At 28.2% G+C, this 15,011-nt stretch overlaps 1 protein-coding gene across 1 annotated transcript in view; it reads left to right on the top strand.

Moving 5' to 3' along the window:
• Positions 1-14,278, top strand: part of LOC145269639 (uncharacterized) — a 35,567-nt gene extending 21,289 nt beyond the window's left edge. The window contains exon 2 of the mRNA XM_080125357.1: positions 11,080-14,278. Coding sequence (XP_079981483.1) covers positions 11,080-11,807 — 728 coding nt within the window. The 3' untranslated portion in view covers positions 11,808-14,278. The remainder of the gene's footprint in view (positions 1-11,079) is intronic.
• Positions 14,279-15,011: the final 733 nt, after the last annotated feature.

Below are 15,011 nucleotides of genomic sequence, written 5' to 3'. Positions count from 1 at the left end.
TAGTCTATAATTAAACATTATAACAAAGAACATGAAATCTACCTTTAGTCTATAATTAAACATTATAACAAAGAACATGAAATTTACCTTTAGTCTATAATTAAACATTATAACAAAGAACATGAAATTTACCTTTAGTCTATAATTAAACATTATAACAAAGAACATGAAATTTACCTTTAGTCAATAATTAAACATTATAACAAAGAACATGAAATCTACCTTTAGTCTATAATTAAACATTATAACAAAGAACATGAAATTTACTTTTAGTCTATAATTAAATATTATAACAAAGAACATGAAATTTACCTTTAGTCTATAATTAAACATTATAACAAAGAACATGAAATCTACCTTTAGTCAATAATTAAACATTATAACAAAGAACATGAAATCTACCTTTAGTCTATAATTAAACATTATAACAAAGAACATGAAATTTACCTTTAGTCAATAATTAAACATTATAACAAAGAACATGAAATTTACCTTTCTTCTATAATTAAACATTATAACAAAGAACATGAAATCTACCTTTAGTCAATAATTAAACATTATAACAAAGAACATGAAATTTACCTTTAATCAATAATTAAACATTATAACAAAGAACATGAAATCTACCTTTAGTCTATAATTAAACATTATAACAAAGAACATGAAATTTACCTTTAGTCTATAATTAAATATTATAACAAAGAACATGAAATTTACCTTTAGTCTATAATTAAATATTATAACAAAGAACATGAAATCTACCTTTAGTCTATAATTAAACATTATAACAAAGAACATGAAATCTACCTTTAGTCAATAATTAAACATTATAACAAAGAACATGAAATCGACCTTTAATAAATAATTAAACATTATAACAAAGAACATGAAATTTACCTTTAGTCAATAATTAAACATTATAACAAAGAACATGAAATTTACCTTTAGTCAATAATTAAACATTATAACAAAGAACATAAAATCTACCTTTAGTCAATAATTAAACATTATAACAAAGAACATGAAATTTACCTTTAGTCTATAATTAAACATTATAACAAAGAACATGAAATCTACCTTTAGTCTATAATTAAACATTATAACAAAGAACATGAAATCTACCTTTAGTCAATAATTAAACATTATAACAAAGAACATGAAATCTACCTTTAGTCTATAATTAAACATTATAACAAAGAACATGAAATCTACCTTTAATCGATAATTAAACATTATAACAAAGAACATGAAATTTACCTTTAGTCAATAATTAAACATTATAACAAAGAACATGAAATTTACCTTTAATCAATAATTAAACATTATAACAAAGAACATGAAATTTACCTTTAGTCTATAATTAAACATTATAACAAAGAACATGAAATCTACATTTAGTCAATAATTAAACATTATAACAAAGAACATGAAATCTACCTTTAGTCTATAATTAAATATTATAACAAAGAACATGAAATTTACCTTTCTTCTATAATTAAACATTATAACAAAGAACATGAAATTTACCTTTAGTCAATAATTAAACATTATAACAAAGAACATGAAATTTACCTTTAATCAATAATTAAACATTATAACAAAGAACATGAAATTTACCTTTAATCAATAATTAAACATTATAACAAAGAACATGAAATTTACCTTTAGTCTATAATTAAACATTATAACAAAGAACATGAAATCTACCTTTAGTCTATAATTAAACATTATAACAAAGAACATGAAATTTACCTTTCTTCTATAATTAAACATTATAACAAAGAACATGAAATTTACCTTTCTTCTATAATTAAACATTATAACAAAGAACATGAAATCTACCTTTAGTCTATAATTAAACATTATAACAAAGAACATGAAATCTACCTTTAGTCAATAATTAAACATTATAACAAAGAACATGAAATCTACCTTTAGTCTATAATTAAACATTATAACAAAGAACATGAAATCTACCTTTAGTCTATAATTAAACATTATAACAAAGAACATGAAATCTACCTTTGGTCTATAATTAAACATTATAACAAAGAACATGAAATCTACCTTTAGTCTATAATTAAACATTATAACAAAGAACATGAAATCTACCTTTAGTCAATAATTAAACATTATAACAAAGAACATGAAATCTACCTTTAGTCAATAATTAAACATTATAACAAAGAACATGAAATTTACCTTTCTTCTATAATTAAACATTATAACAAAGAACATGAAATCTACCTTTAGTCTATAATTAAACATTATAACAAAGAACATGAAATCTACCTTTAGTCAATAATTAAACATTATAACAAAGAACATGAAATCTACCGTTAGTCTATAATTAAACATTATAACAAAGAACATGAAATCTACCTTTAGTCTATAATTAAACATTATAACAAAGAACATGAAATCTACCTTTAGTCTATAATTAAACATTATAACAAAGAACATGAAATCTACCTTTAGTCAATAATTAAACATTATAACAAAGAACATGAAATTTACCTTTAGTCAATAATTAAACATTATAACAAAGAACATGAAATTTACCTTTAGTCTATAATTAAACATTATAACAAAGAACATGAAATTTACCTTTAATCAATAATTAAATATTATAACAAAGAACATGAAATTTACCTTTAGTCTATAATTAAACATTATAACAAAGAACATGAAATCTACCTTTAGTCAATAATTAAACATTATAACAAAGAACATGAAATCTACCTTTAGTCTATAATTAAACATTATAACAAAGAACATGAAATCTACCTTTAGTCTATAATTAAACATTATAACAAAGAACATGAAATCTACCTTTAGTCTATAATTAAACATTATACCAAAGAACATGAAATCTACCTTTAGTCAATAATTAAACATTATAACAAAGAACATGAAATCTACCTTTAGTCTATAATTAAACATTATAACAAAGAACATGAAATTTACCTTTAGTCTATAATTAAACATTATAACAAAGAACATGAAATTTACCTTTAATCAATAATTAAATATTATAACAAAGAACATGAAATTTACCTTTAGTCTATAATTAAACATTATGACAAAGAACATGAAATCTACCTTTAATCAATAATTAAACATTATAACAAAGAACATGAAATCTACCTTTAGTCTATAATTAAACATTATAACAAAGAACATGAAATCTACCTTTAGTCTATAATTAAACATTATAACAAAGAACATGAAATTTACCTTTAGTCTATAATTAAACATTATAACAAAGAACATGAAATTTACCTTTAGTCTATAATTAAACATTATAACAAAGAACATGAAATTTACCTTTCTTCTATAATTAAACATTATAACAAAGAACATGAAATTTACCTTTAGTCTATAATGAAGCATTATAACAAAGAACATGAAATTTACCTTTAATCAATAATTAAACATTATAACAAAGAACATGAAATTTACCTTTAGTCTATAATTAAACATTATAACAAAGAACATGAAATCTACCTTTAGTCTATAATTAAACATTATAATTAAACATTATAACAAAGAACATGAAATCTACCTTTAGTCAATAATAAAACATTATAACAAAGAACATGAAATTTACCTTTAGTCAATAATTAAACATTATAACAAAGAACATGAAATTTACCTTTAGTCAATAATTAAACATTATAATTAAACATTATAACAAAGAACATTAAATTTACCTTTAGTCTATAATTAAACATTATAACAAAGAACATGAAATTTACCTTTAGTCAATAATTAAACATTATAATTAAACATTATAACAAAGAACATGAAATTTACCTTTAATCTATAATTAAACATTATAACAAAGAACATGAAATTTACCTTTAGTCAATAATTAAACATTATAATTAAACATTATAACAAAGAACATGAAATTTACCTTTAGTCAATAATTAAACATTATAATTAAACATTATAACAAAGAACATGAAATTTACATTTAGTCTATAATTAAACATTATGACAAAGAACATGAAATCTACCTTTAGTCTATAATTAAACATTATAATTAAACATTATAACAAAGAACATGAAATCTACCTTTAGTCAATAATAAAACATTATAACAAAGAACATGAAATTTACCTTTAGTCAATAATTAAACATTATAATTAAACATTATAACAAAAACATGAAATCTACCTTTAGTCAATAATTAAACATTATAACAAAGAACATGAAATCTACCTTTAGTCAATAATTAAACATTATAACAAAGAACATGAAATTTAACTTTAGTCAATAATTAAACATTATAATTAAACATTATAACAAAGAACATGAAATCTACCTTTAGTCAATAATAAAACATTATAACAAAGAACATGAAATCTACCTTTAGTCAATAATTAAACATTATAATTAAACATTATAACAAAGAACATGAAATCTACCTTTAGTCAATAATAAAACATTATAACAAAGAACATGAAATTTACCTTTAGTCAATAATTAAACATTATAATTAAACATTATAACAAAGAACATGAAATCTACCTTTAGTCAATAATTAAACATTATAACAAAGAACATAAATCTACCTTTAGTCTATAATTAAACATTATAACAAAGAACATGAAATTTACCTTTAGTCAATAATTAAACATTATAATTAAACATTATAACAAAGAACATGAAATCTACCTTTAGTCAGTAATTAAACATTATAACAAAGAACATGAAATTTACCTTTAGTCAATAATTAAACATTATAATTAAACATTATAACAAAGAACATGAAATCTACCTTTAGTCAATAATAAAACATTATAACAAAGAACATGAAATCTACCTTTAGTCAATAATAAAACATTATAACAAAGAACATGAAATCTACCTTTAGTCAATAATTAAACATTATAATTAAACATTATAACAAAGAACATGAAATCTAACTTTAGTCTATAATTAAACATTCTAACAAAGAACATAAAATTTACCTTTAGTCAATAATTAAACATTATAATTAAACATTATAACAAAGAACATTAAATCTACCTTTAGTCAATAATTAAACATTATAACAAAGAACATGAAATTTACCTTTAGTCAATAATTAAACATTATAATTAAACATTATAACAAAGAACATGAAATCTACCTTTAGTCAATAATAAAACATTATAACAAAGAACATGAAATCTACCTTTAGTCTATAATTAAACATTATAATTAAACATTATAACAAAGAACATGAAATCAAACTTTAGTCAATAATTAAACATTATAACAAAGAACATGAAATTTACCTTTAGTCAATAATTAAACATTATAACAAAGAACATGAAATTTACCTTTAGTCTATAATTAAACATTATAACAAAGAACATGAAATCTACCTTTAGTCTATAATTAAACATTATAACAAAGAACATGAAATTTTCCTTTAGTCTATAATTAAACATTATAACAAAGAACATTAAATTTACCTTTAGTCTATAATTAAACATTATAACAAAGAACATGAAATTTACCTTTCTTCTATAATTAAACATTATAACAAAGAACATGAAATCTACCTTTGGTCTATAATTAAACATTATAATAAAGAACATGAAATCTACCTTTAGTCTATAATTAAACATTATAACAAAGAACATGAAATTTACCTTTAGTCTATAAGTAAACATTATAACAAAGAACATGAAATCTACCTTTAGTCTATAATTAAACATTATAACAAAGAACATGAAATCTACCTTTAGTCTATAATTAAACATTATAACAAAGAACGAGAAATCTACCTTTAGTCTATAATTAAACATTATAACAAAGAACATGAAATCTACCTTTAGTCTATAAGTAAACATTATAACAAAGAACATGAAATTTACCTTTAGTCTATAAGTAAACATTATAACAAAGAACATGAAATCTACCTTTAGTCTATATTTAAACATTATAACAAAGAACATGAAATCTACCTTTAGTCTATAATTAAACATTATAACAAAGAACATGAAATCTACCTTTAGTCTATAAGTAAACATTATAACAAAGAACATGAAATCTACCTTTAGTCTATAAGTAAACATTATAACAAAGAACATGAAATCTACCTTTAGTCTATAAGTAAACATTATAACAAAGAACAGGAAATTTACCTTTAGTCTATAATTAAACATTATAACAAAGAACATGAAATTTTCCTTTAGTCTATAATTAAATATTATAACAAAGAACATGAAATCTACCTTTAGTCAATAATTAAACATTATAACAAAGAACATGAAATTTACCTTTAGTCTATAATTAAACATTATAACAAAGAACATGAAATTTACCTTTCTTCTATAATTAAACATTATAACAAAGAACATGAAATTTACCTTTAGTCTATAATTAAACATTATAACAAAGAACATGAAATTTACCTTTCTTCTATAATTAAACATTATAACAAAGAACATGAAATTTACCTTTAGTCTATAATTAAACATTATAACAAAGAACATGAAATTTACCTTTAGTCTATAATTAAACATTATAACAAAGAACATGAAATCTACCTTTAGTCAATAATTAAACATTATAACAAAGAACATGAAATTTACCTTTAGTCTATAATTAAACATTATAACAAAGAACATGAAATTTACCTTTCTTCTATAATTAAACATTATAACAAAGAACATGAAATTTACCTTTCTTCTATAATTAAACATTATAACAAAGAACATGAAATTTACCTTTAGTCTATAATTAAACATTATAACAAAGAACATGAAATTTACCTTTCTTCTATAATTAAACATTATAACAAAGAACATGAAATTTACCTTTCTTCTATAATTAAACATTATAACAAAGAACATGAAATTTACCTTTAGTCTATAATTAAACATTATAACAAAGAACATGAAATCTACCTTTAGTCTATAATTAAACATTATAACAAAGAACATGAAATTTACCTTTCTTCTATAATTAAACATTATAACAAAGAACATGAAATTTACCTTTAGTCTATAATTAAACATTATAACAAAGAACATGAAATCTACCTTTAGTCTATATTTAAACATTATAACAAAGAACATGAAATCTACCTTTAGTCTATAATTAAACATTATAACAAAGAACATGAAATTTACCTTTCTTCTATAATTAAACATTATAACAAAGAACATGAAATTTACCTTTAGTCTATAATTAAACATTATAACAAAGAACATGAAATCTACCTTTAGTCTATAATTAAACATTATAACAAAGAACATGAAATTTACCTTTCTTCTATAATTAAACATTATAACAAAGAACATGAAATTTACCTTTAGTCTATAATTAAACATTATAACAAAGAACATGAAATCTACCTTTAGTCTATAATTAAACATTATAACAAAGAACATGAAATTTACCTTTCTTCTATAATTAAACATTATAACAAAGAACATGAAATTTACTTTTAGTCTATAATTAAACATTATAACAAAGAACATGAAATCTACCTTTAGTCTATAATTAAACATTATAACAAAGAACATGAAATTTACCTTTAGTCTATAATTAAATATTATAACAAAGAACATGAAATCTACCTTTAGTCTATAATTAAACATTATAACAGAGCGCAGACGTGCATATAGCAGCAGCAGCAGCAGCAGCAGCTATACAACAGCAAACATATGCAGATGATCAAGTTGTACATGAGATGACGTCACAGTGAGGAAGAAGGAAAGCAAAAGATTGAATGTGAGAAACAGACGTGTTACACATGTAGTCCAAGAGTGACAGAGCAAGATGTGTCCTAAGCCACATCTGGGCAGGAGCTGCTAGAAAGGACTTGGCCTGCCTTGATAGAGTTCAAAATAGACTTCGTAGCCTCGTAGGAGATGTCCTTTTCTCTTCCTTGCAATCTCTATCTCACAGAAGAGATGTTGCAAGTTTGTCTCTGATGTATCGTTATTTTCATGGAAAGTGTTCGACTGAGCTTCAATCTATGGTCCCCCCTTGCCAAACTTTCACAAGAAACACTCGTCTAGCTGTAAACACTATCAAAAATTCCCCCCACTCTTTATCTGTGCCTAAACCTAAACGTAGATTCCATGAACAGAGCTTCTTTCTTAGAACTGCACGCCTGTGGAATTGTCTTCCGTTTTCCTGCTTTCCGGCTGACTACAATATGGTTGTCTTTAAGTCTAACGTAAATAAGTTCTTGATGAGCCGTTCCATATAAGTTATCAAAGTTTCCAAATTTTCATTACTAATGATTACTATATTGTCCAATTTCTAATGTACACTCTTTAACCCTTATCCTTGAGTGGCCTCTTGGCCTTGATAATGTGGTGATGCCTATGTAAAAAAAAAAAAAAGCACACTGGAGTACGATACGATCGCTTTGAGTAATAACTGGATGATTTTATCAATTTCGGTAACAATAATAGTATGGGAGGTTGGAACAGTTGTTGATCCTCATTTAATTCTTGACAACATTGGGTCTCCCTGCTAATCTTCCAAAAAAAAAGTAAATGTAAATATGTGTGTATCTGTGAAAATATTTAACCAATAAACTCTTAAACTACTAGTCACATAACACGCACATTAAAAGGAAATAGGGGATCCTACACCAGGAATAGTTTTAACAAGTAAAATCTTTGTTTGGATCGATGAATAATGTGTACGGACATATATAAACAAGTTGAAATGCAAACTCTTTCAACTCGAGAAGGGTAGAAATAGACATGTTACACACATAGTCCAAGAGTGATAGGGAAAGATGTGTCCTGAATATGGCTGGACAAAGGCAAAGTACCTGGAGACTACAACATGGTTATCTCAAGTCTATAATATAAATCTCACCTGTCTGTCTAAATGTCTCTATGCATGTATGTATGTTTGTATGTTTGCCTAAAACTTTCGACAGAGGCGACGGATTTTCACAAAATCAGTATTGTTTTGAAGCTCAACCCTTCGGACGACAAATATAGAAAAATTGGGCAAAAACATTAATTCCTTCATTCTCAACTGGGCACTTTTCTACAGGGAAGGGCTGCCTTTTTCGCAGATATTTTCAAAAGCCATCGTCGTCTTTTTGATTGACTAGCCTTAATTTAAACCTACGTGACTTCCAGTTTAGCGATGGGCACAATAGCAAAAACATCACATTTTTTTTTCACGTTCTTTTCCTTCTTTGTGGTACAGGTTCGAGCCTGCCTGCCTGCCTACCTACTACCACTTTTTTTATTGGTTTAAAACACTTCTCCAAACACCCGAGCAACGCCGGGCACCCATGCTAGTCTTATATAAAAGAAAATTTGTCTCTGTATGCAAGAGACAGGGTTCCCTATGGACTCGGAAAGAGATAGGCCAATTCTTTTTTAATTTCACAGGAAGGTCCTTGATGTGTTTGAGAGTGTTCTTACGTAGGTTTTGTACCGGAATGCATCTGATAAGTATTGAAAATTAATAGTCGAAAATCTAATTAAAGAAGGAAGTTGCATTCGGCCAAAATGAACACCTTTATACAACTTAACATCACAAGTGTATTTGAAAAGTTTTATCACCGTACAAACAGAAAGGTCCAGCATATAAAATCAAGTGTAGATTCTTTTATAAGACACGGGTGCATTCGAAGTGAATTCTTTTGTTTAGAGCATAATTGAACCATGATACTTGACTTTTGAATTTTAACCTTTAATTGTGAAGCCATTATTTACAGATAGTTTTATGAAATCAAAAGTAGGTTTTCTACAGTGCAATGTAGACTACAATGTATTGTGAATTTAGTTTTCCGGGCCTTGATAAGTGGTGACCACCGTGTAAAAAAAAAGAAACCGAAACATGTTTATGGGAATGTTTTTTCTGAACAGTTCACTTCTTGTAAGTAAAAAACATACTTGAGCTGAATCGAAGCCAAAACCTAAAAACAGTTAAGTACAATAACTGATGGCCTTCGGGACAAGATCAAAATGTAGTATCTGTTCTTCAGATGCTGCACTTCTATTTCTTGTTCTCTTTCGGTGGAGGAGAGATCCTTCACGACTGAGACAATTTTTATATTTGTACCTTTTCTCCACGTTAAAAAACGACCCTGGTGTCTAACACTGTCCCGTGGGGAGGCATAGTAAATAGGTACAATAACTGATGGCAGCCAAGTTTGTTTTGTAACTTTTGAAATCAGTAATATATATTATGTACAATATAATGCCCAATAGAGAATTGGCCCTGCAATAATAAATACGACATTAAAATAAATATTATATTTAAATTCATACAGAAACTGAAACATGTTCATGGGAATGTGTTTTTTTTTCTGAACGGTTCACTTCTTGTAAGTAAAAAAACTGAATCGAAACCAATAATACCGGGCAAGGCAGCCTCCCTACCAGAATGGTAATAAATGATCAAATTATTTGTGGTTGTGTAACTAGTTTTTATTTATTTACAGAATCGAAACCATATAAAACTGTGTAACTTGCTATAGGAGACGACTACATATTTTAATTCAATTAAATTATTATATTGAACTAGCAGTTGCTTAGTCATAAAATATGCATAAATATTATATTTAAATTCTTACAGAAACTAACACATGTGCACATAATGCTTTTTAATGAACAGTTCACCGCTTGTAAGTAAAAAAAAATACTTGAGCTGACTCGAAACCAAAACTAAAAGTGAGTCAACTACAATAACCATTAGGCTAGCTCGACACAATCTTGAAAAAGTGTTTTCAAACTTACTTTTTTTAACATAATGTATCTGTCATGTGAACAATTCATGCGTGCGCATTCATGGAACAGTTAGCAAATAAATAAGTATCTGATGACCTTCACATACTAAACTTTGCCCTTTTAGCAGCCCTTTTTCTAGATGAAAACCGATTAAAAAGTTTCCACGTGTCTGAATACCCTATATACCAAATTTCAAGTCTGTAGATCAAAAATCCTTTGGGTATTAAGGGTGAGAGGTGTCCTCACACACACATTCATACTTTTAGAAATTATTTGATTATTATAATTATTGTAATAAATGATAAAATTTTTAATGCTTTTTGTAATACATGTTTTTTTGTAATGTTTTATTTATTTACAGATATAATGTCTGAGTCTACAGAAACAAAACCATTTTCCTGTGCAACCAATGACTCTTCATTTTCCAAAAAGATGAAGTTAAATACACACACGCGTGCACACACTAGTGAAAAAACGTTTTTCTGTGAAATATGTAACTCTTCATTTTCAAAGAAATCCTCGTTGATTGACCATCAGCGTGTACACACTGGGGAGAAACCTTTTTCCTGTGAAGTATGTGATTCTTCGTTTGCTTGGAAATCAAGTTTAGTACAACACATGCGTGTACACACTGGCGAGAAACCATTCTGCTGTGAACTATGTGACTCTTCATTTTCACAAAAGTCAACTTTGACTACACACATGCGTATACACACCAAGGAGGAGCCGTACGTCTGTGAATTATGTGGGTCTGCATTTTCTCGGAAATCAATTCTGACCAAACACAATCGTATACACACAGGAGAGAAACCATTTGACTGTGAAGTGTGTGGTTCTTCATTTTCAAGGCAATCAAACTTGAAAGTACACATGCGTGTACACACTGGGGAAAAACCTTATTCATGTGGTGTATGCGGATCTTCATTTTCACAGAAACCACATTTAACAAACCACATTCGAATACACACAGGGGAAAAACCATTTACCTGTGAAATATGTGGATCTTCATTTTCTGAGAGATCAAATTTGACAAACCATATGCGTATACATACTAATAAAAAAAGAATGAGTAAAACTAAAGTTACATAATGGCAGGCCAACACTTAGGATAAAAAGGTCTCTCAGCCTGTTCATACACCTGGTGGGAAGAGGTAAATAAAGGTGTAAGCTGTCTCTTCTCTCAAAGTGTCACTATGGCCATGACAGAAGCCAATCAAGGTCAACGACCTGACCTTGATAAAAAAAACGATCATTGGTCCCTATCACTATTTATTCTAGCAACCAAAAATAAAACAAAATATTAAAAGGGTTAAAAGCTCAACAATTGGCAGTTACAAAAAAACGTCCCGTTGTTTTGGTATGACTGTTAACAGTTTCAAATGCAATACTTAATAAATTTGATTAATCATATGCATATATACACTTGTGAGCATACATTCATTTGCTATTTTAAATAGAAAAACCTATCAAAAAGAAGTCACAGAAGTACGATACAGAAAAAACATCTCCTTCCCAGAGGCAAGGAAAATAGTAAACTCTTATAAAAAATACTTATGCAGAAATCACACAAGAACCAACCAGATTGTCAAGACTTAAGACTAGTCTTCAACTAAAAAACCTAATCAAAACTCTGAGAACAACACAAAAAGAGACTAACCAAAATCAAATAATATCCATTAAAATCCAGTCAAATGACCAACATTTAAAACAAGTCCCTAAATGTAAACCTGACCAAACCAATTGAGATACACAAATAAATCAACAAATCCTCCTTCATAACAACATACTAGAAAATGGGAGTTTTGAAGAACAAAGCCAACATAAAAACAAAAATGGGCCAAACAAATTTTATACATTTTATCGCACTAAAAGCTATATTGAACAAAGAACAATTGAACAAGTAAACTTAAACGAGACTAATAATAATAACACAGAACAAAACATTTACTTTAATAAATGCTTAGTATGGAATCGCATTCCCTTTTGATTTCTTTAAAAGATCAATCTTTTTAGATATGTTCTCAACCAAAGTGGAACACTGTGAAGAGGAGATGCTATTCCATTCGCTTTGCACAGCTTCCCACAGTTTGTCATTATTCAAAAAAGTTCTTCCGGCCAATGCACGAGATATTATGGACCAAATATTCTCAATTGGGTTTAAATCGGGGCTTTGATGTGGCCAAAATATCACATTAATTGAATTATCAGAAAACCATTTTCTTGTGACTTAAGTAGTTAGTGCAGGAGTGTTATCATGGTGAAAAATAATGTTCTTGGATATTCCCAGCTTCTGGATACTTGGTAACAATCCTGTTTCTAATATTCAAATGTATTCCTTTGCATTGATTGACTTTTCACATCTAATAAGTTCCCCAACTCCTGCTGCAGTAAAAGTTCCCCAATACCATTATCCCTCACTCCCCATATTTAACTGTTGTTTTCATGCAACCTGGCAAAAATCTTTCTTCAGTTCTTTGATTGCACCGTTTGGGAGCATCGGGAGCATCACTAACAAGACAAAATCTTGATTCATCTAACCAGAAAACATTCCTGAACCAGACTGTATCTTTCTTGCCATAACATGAGAAAAATCTCTTTCTATCATTGATGTTCTTCTTAGATAAAAATAGCTTCTTTGCACACCTTTTAGAAGAAAATCCCATTTCTTTCATTCGTCTAGATATTGTATATCTAGAAAGAGAATTTCCAGTCCATTTGGAATTCTTTGCTATGGTCAACATAAGTTTTCTTTCAATCTTTCAAAACAGTTAATTTAAGCCTGTGGTCGCCCTTCAAAGTGGATGCTCTAGGGCGACCAGATCCAGATTTCCCTTTTCACAAGCGTTCGACTTCGAACCTTTGACCAATTTGCTCCACTACAGAAAGAGATGTTTTCACATTTTCTTTTCTTAAAATATCAAAACTCTGCTTGTAAGTCATTTTCGACTGCCTTAACCCTGCAATTTGTTTTTTTTTTTTTTACATCCTTGACAAGATGCGATTTTACCATTAATTAATTTTTTCCACTTATTATTATATGCTATAATAATAATGATCTGCAAAATAGAAATTTTCAGTTAAAATTAACAAAAATTCATGGAAAAATATTAGAAAATTCGATTTTTTTCTTCTTTCACGCTTGGCCCATTTCTTTTTGCTCATGAGTGTATACATTAGAGAACTAACTTGGCCAGATACTCCTTGCCAACTCGTTCTCAAATAACCTAAACTAAGACAACCATTTTTATTATATTTTTATTCTTGTAAACCTAAAATGAAAAAACAGGAAAGCAAAGATATTCCAAATTTCTTGATTTGTGTTGTGATCCCATTGTAACATGGCGGTTACATTTTAACCGTGTTGTTACATTTCTACCACTCGGACCCACACACTGTCTGGTACTGTCACAAAGAAACAAGCAAAAAAAGAAATAAATAAAAATCCAACCTCTATACAGGGAATATGAACTGGAATAGATACATTGAGAGCATTGCCAAGGCTGCTGTAAGGAAGGTTGGCTCCCTCTACCGTGCTGGAAAACTACTTATGCCTGACAGTATCCTATACCTCTATAAGGCCACCATTCGCCCATGTATGGAGTACTGTGGTCACATCTGGGCTGGTGCATCTGCTGCTTGTCTCTCGCTTCTGGACAGGGTTCAAAAGAGAGTTGCCAACCTGATAGGTCCTGAACTGTTATCTAGGCTTCAACCTCTGTCCCATCGACGAGATGTTGCATCCATCTGCCTGTTCTACTAATACTTTAATGTTGAATGCTCTGACGAACTGCAAACACTTGTACCTCCTCGACGTAACTACCCCCGACAAACCCGACAAGCTACTAAGTCTCATCCCTTTACACTAGAGATCCCTAGGTGCAAGAAAGCCTTTTACTCCAATAGTTTCTTCCCCAGAATTGCGGGTCTTTGGAACTCTCTTCCAGGATTCTGCTTTCCCAACCGCACTGATATGCAGAAGTTCAAGTGTAATGTTAACAAACATCTTTCTACTCATCTCCCTTCATAATGACCTTGCTAATTAAGTCCCTGATAGTGGCCCCCTGCTTCAAAGTGGCACTGTGCCTTGTTTGGGGTGAAAATTGAATAAAAAAAAGTGCATTTATTCATGCTTTTTCCAATAATAACACATTTCCTTATCTTTCAGAAGTATTTTTGCACACACGTGCTTTACAACGTTCTGCCACGATATATGTGCTTTTTAAAAGTCTCTCTCCCCGCCACCTCATGCCAGCCATAGCCAGCAGTCTCTCCCCCTCGTTTTCACATGTCGAT

This window comes from Euprymna scolopes, chromosome 45, assembly GCF_053919585.1.
Source record: "Euprymna scolopes isolate OS-2025 chromosome 45, ASM5391958v1, whole genome shotgun sequence".
NCBI classification, from domain to species: Eukaryota; Metazoa; Mollusca; class Cephalopoda; order Sepiida; family Sepiolidae; genus Euprymna; species Euprymna scolopes.
Note: the sequence above shows the minus strand (reverse complement) of the source record. Positions and strands in the feature narration are given on the sequence as shown.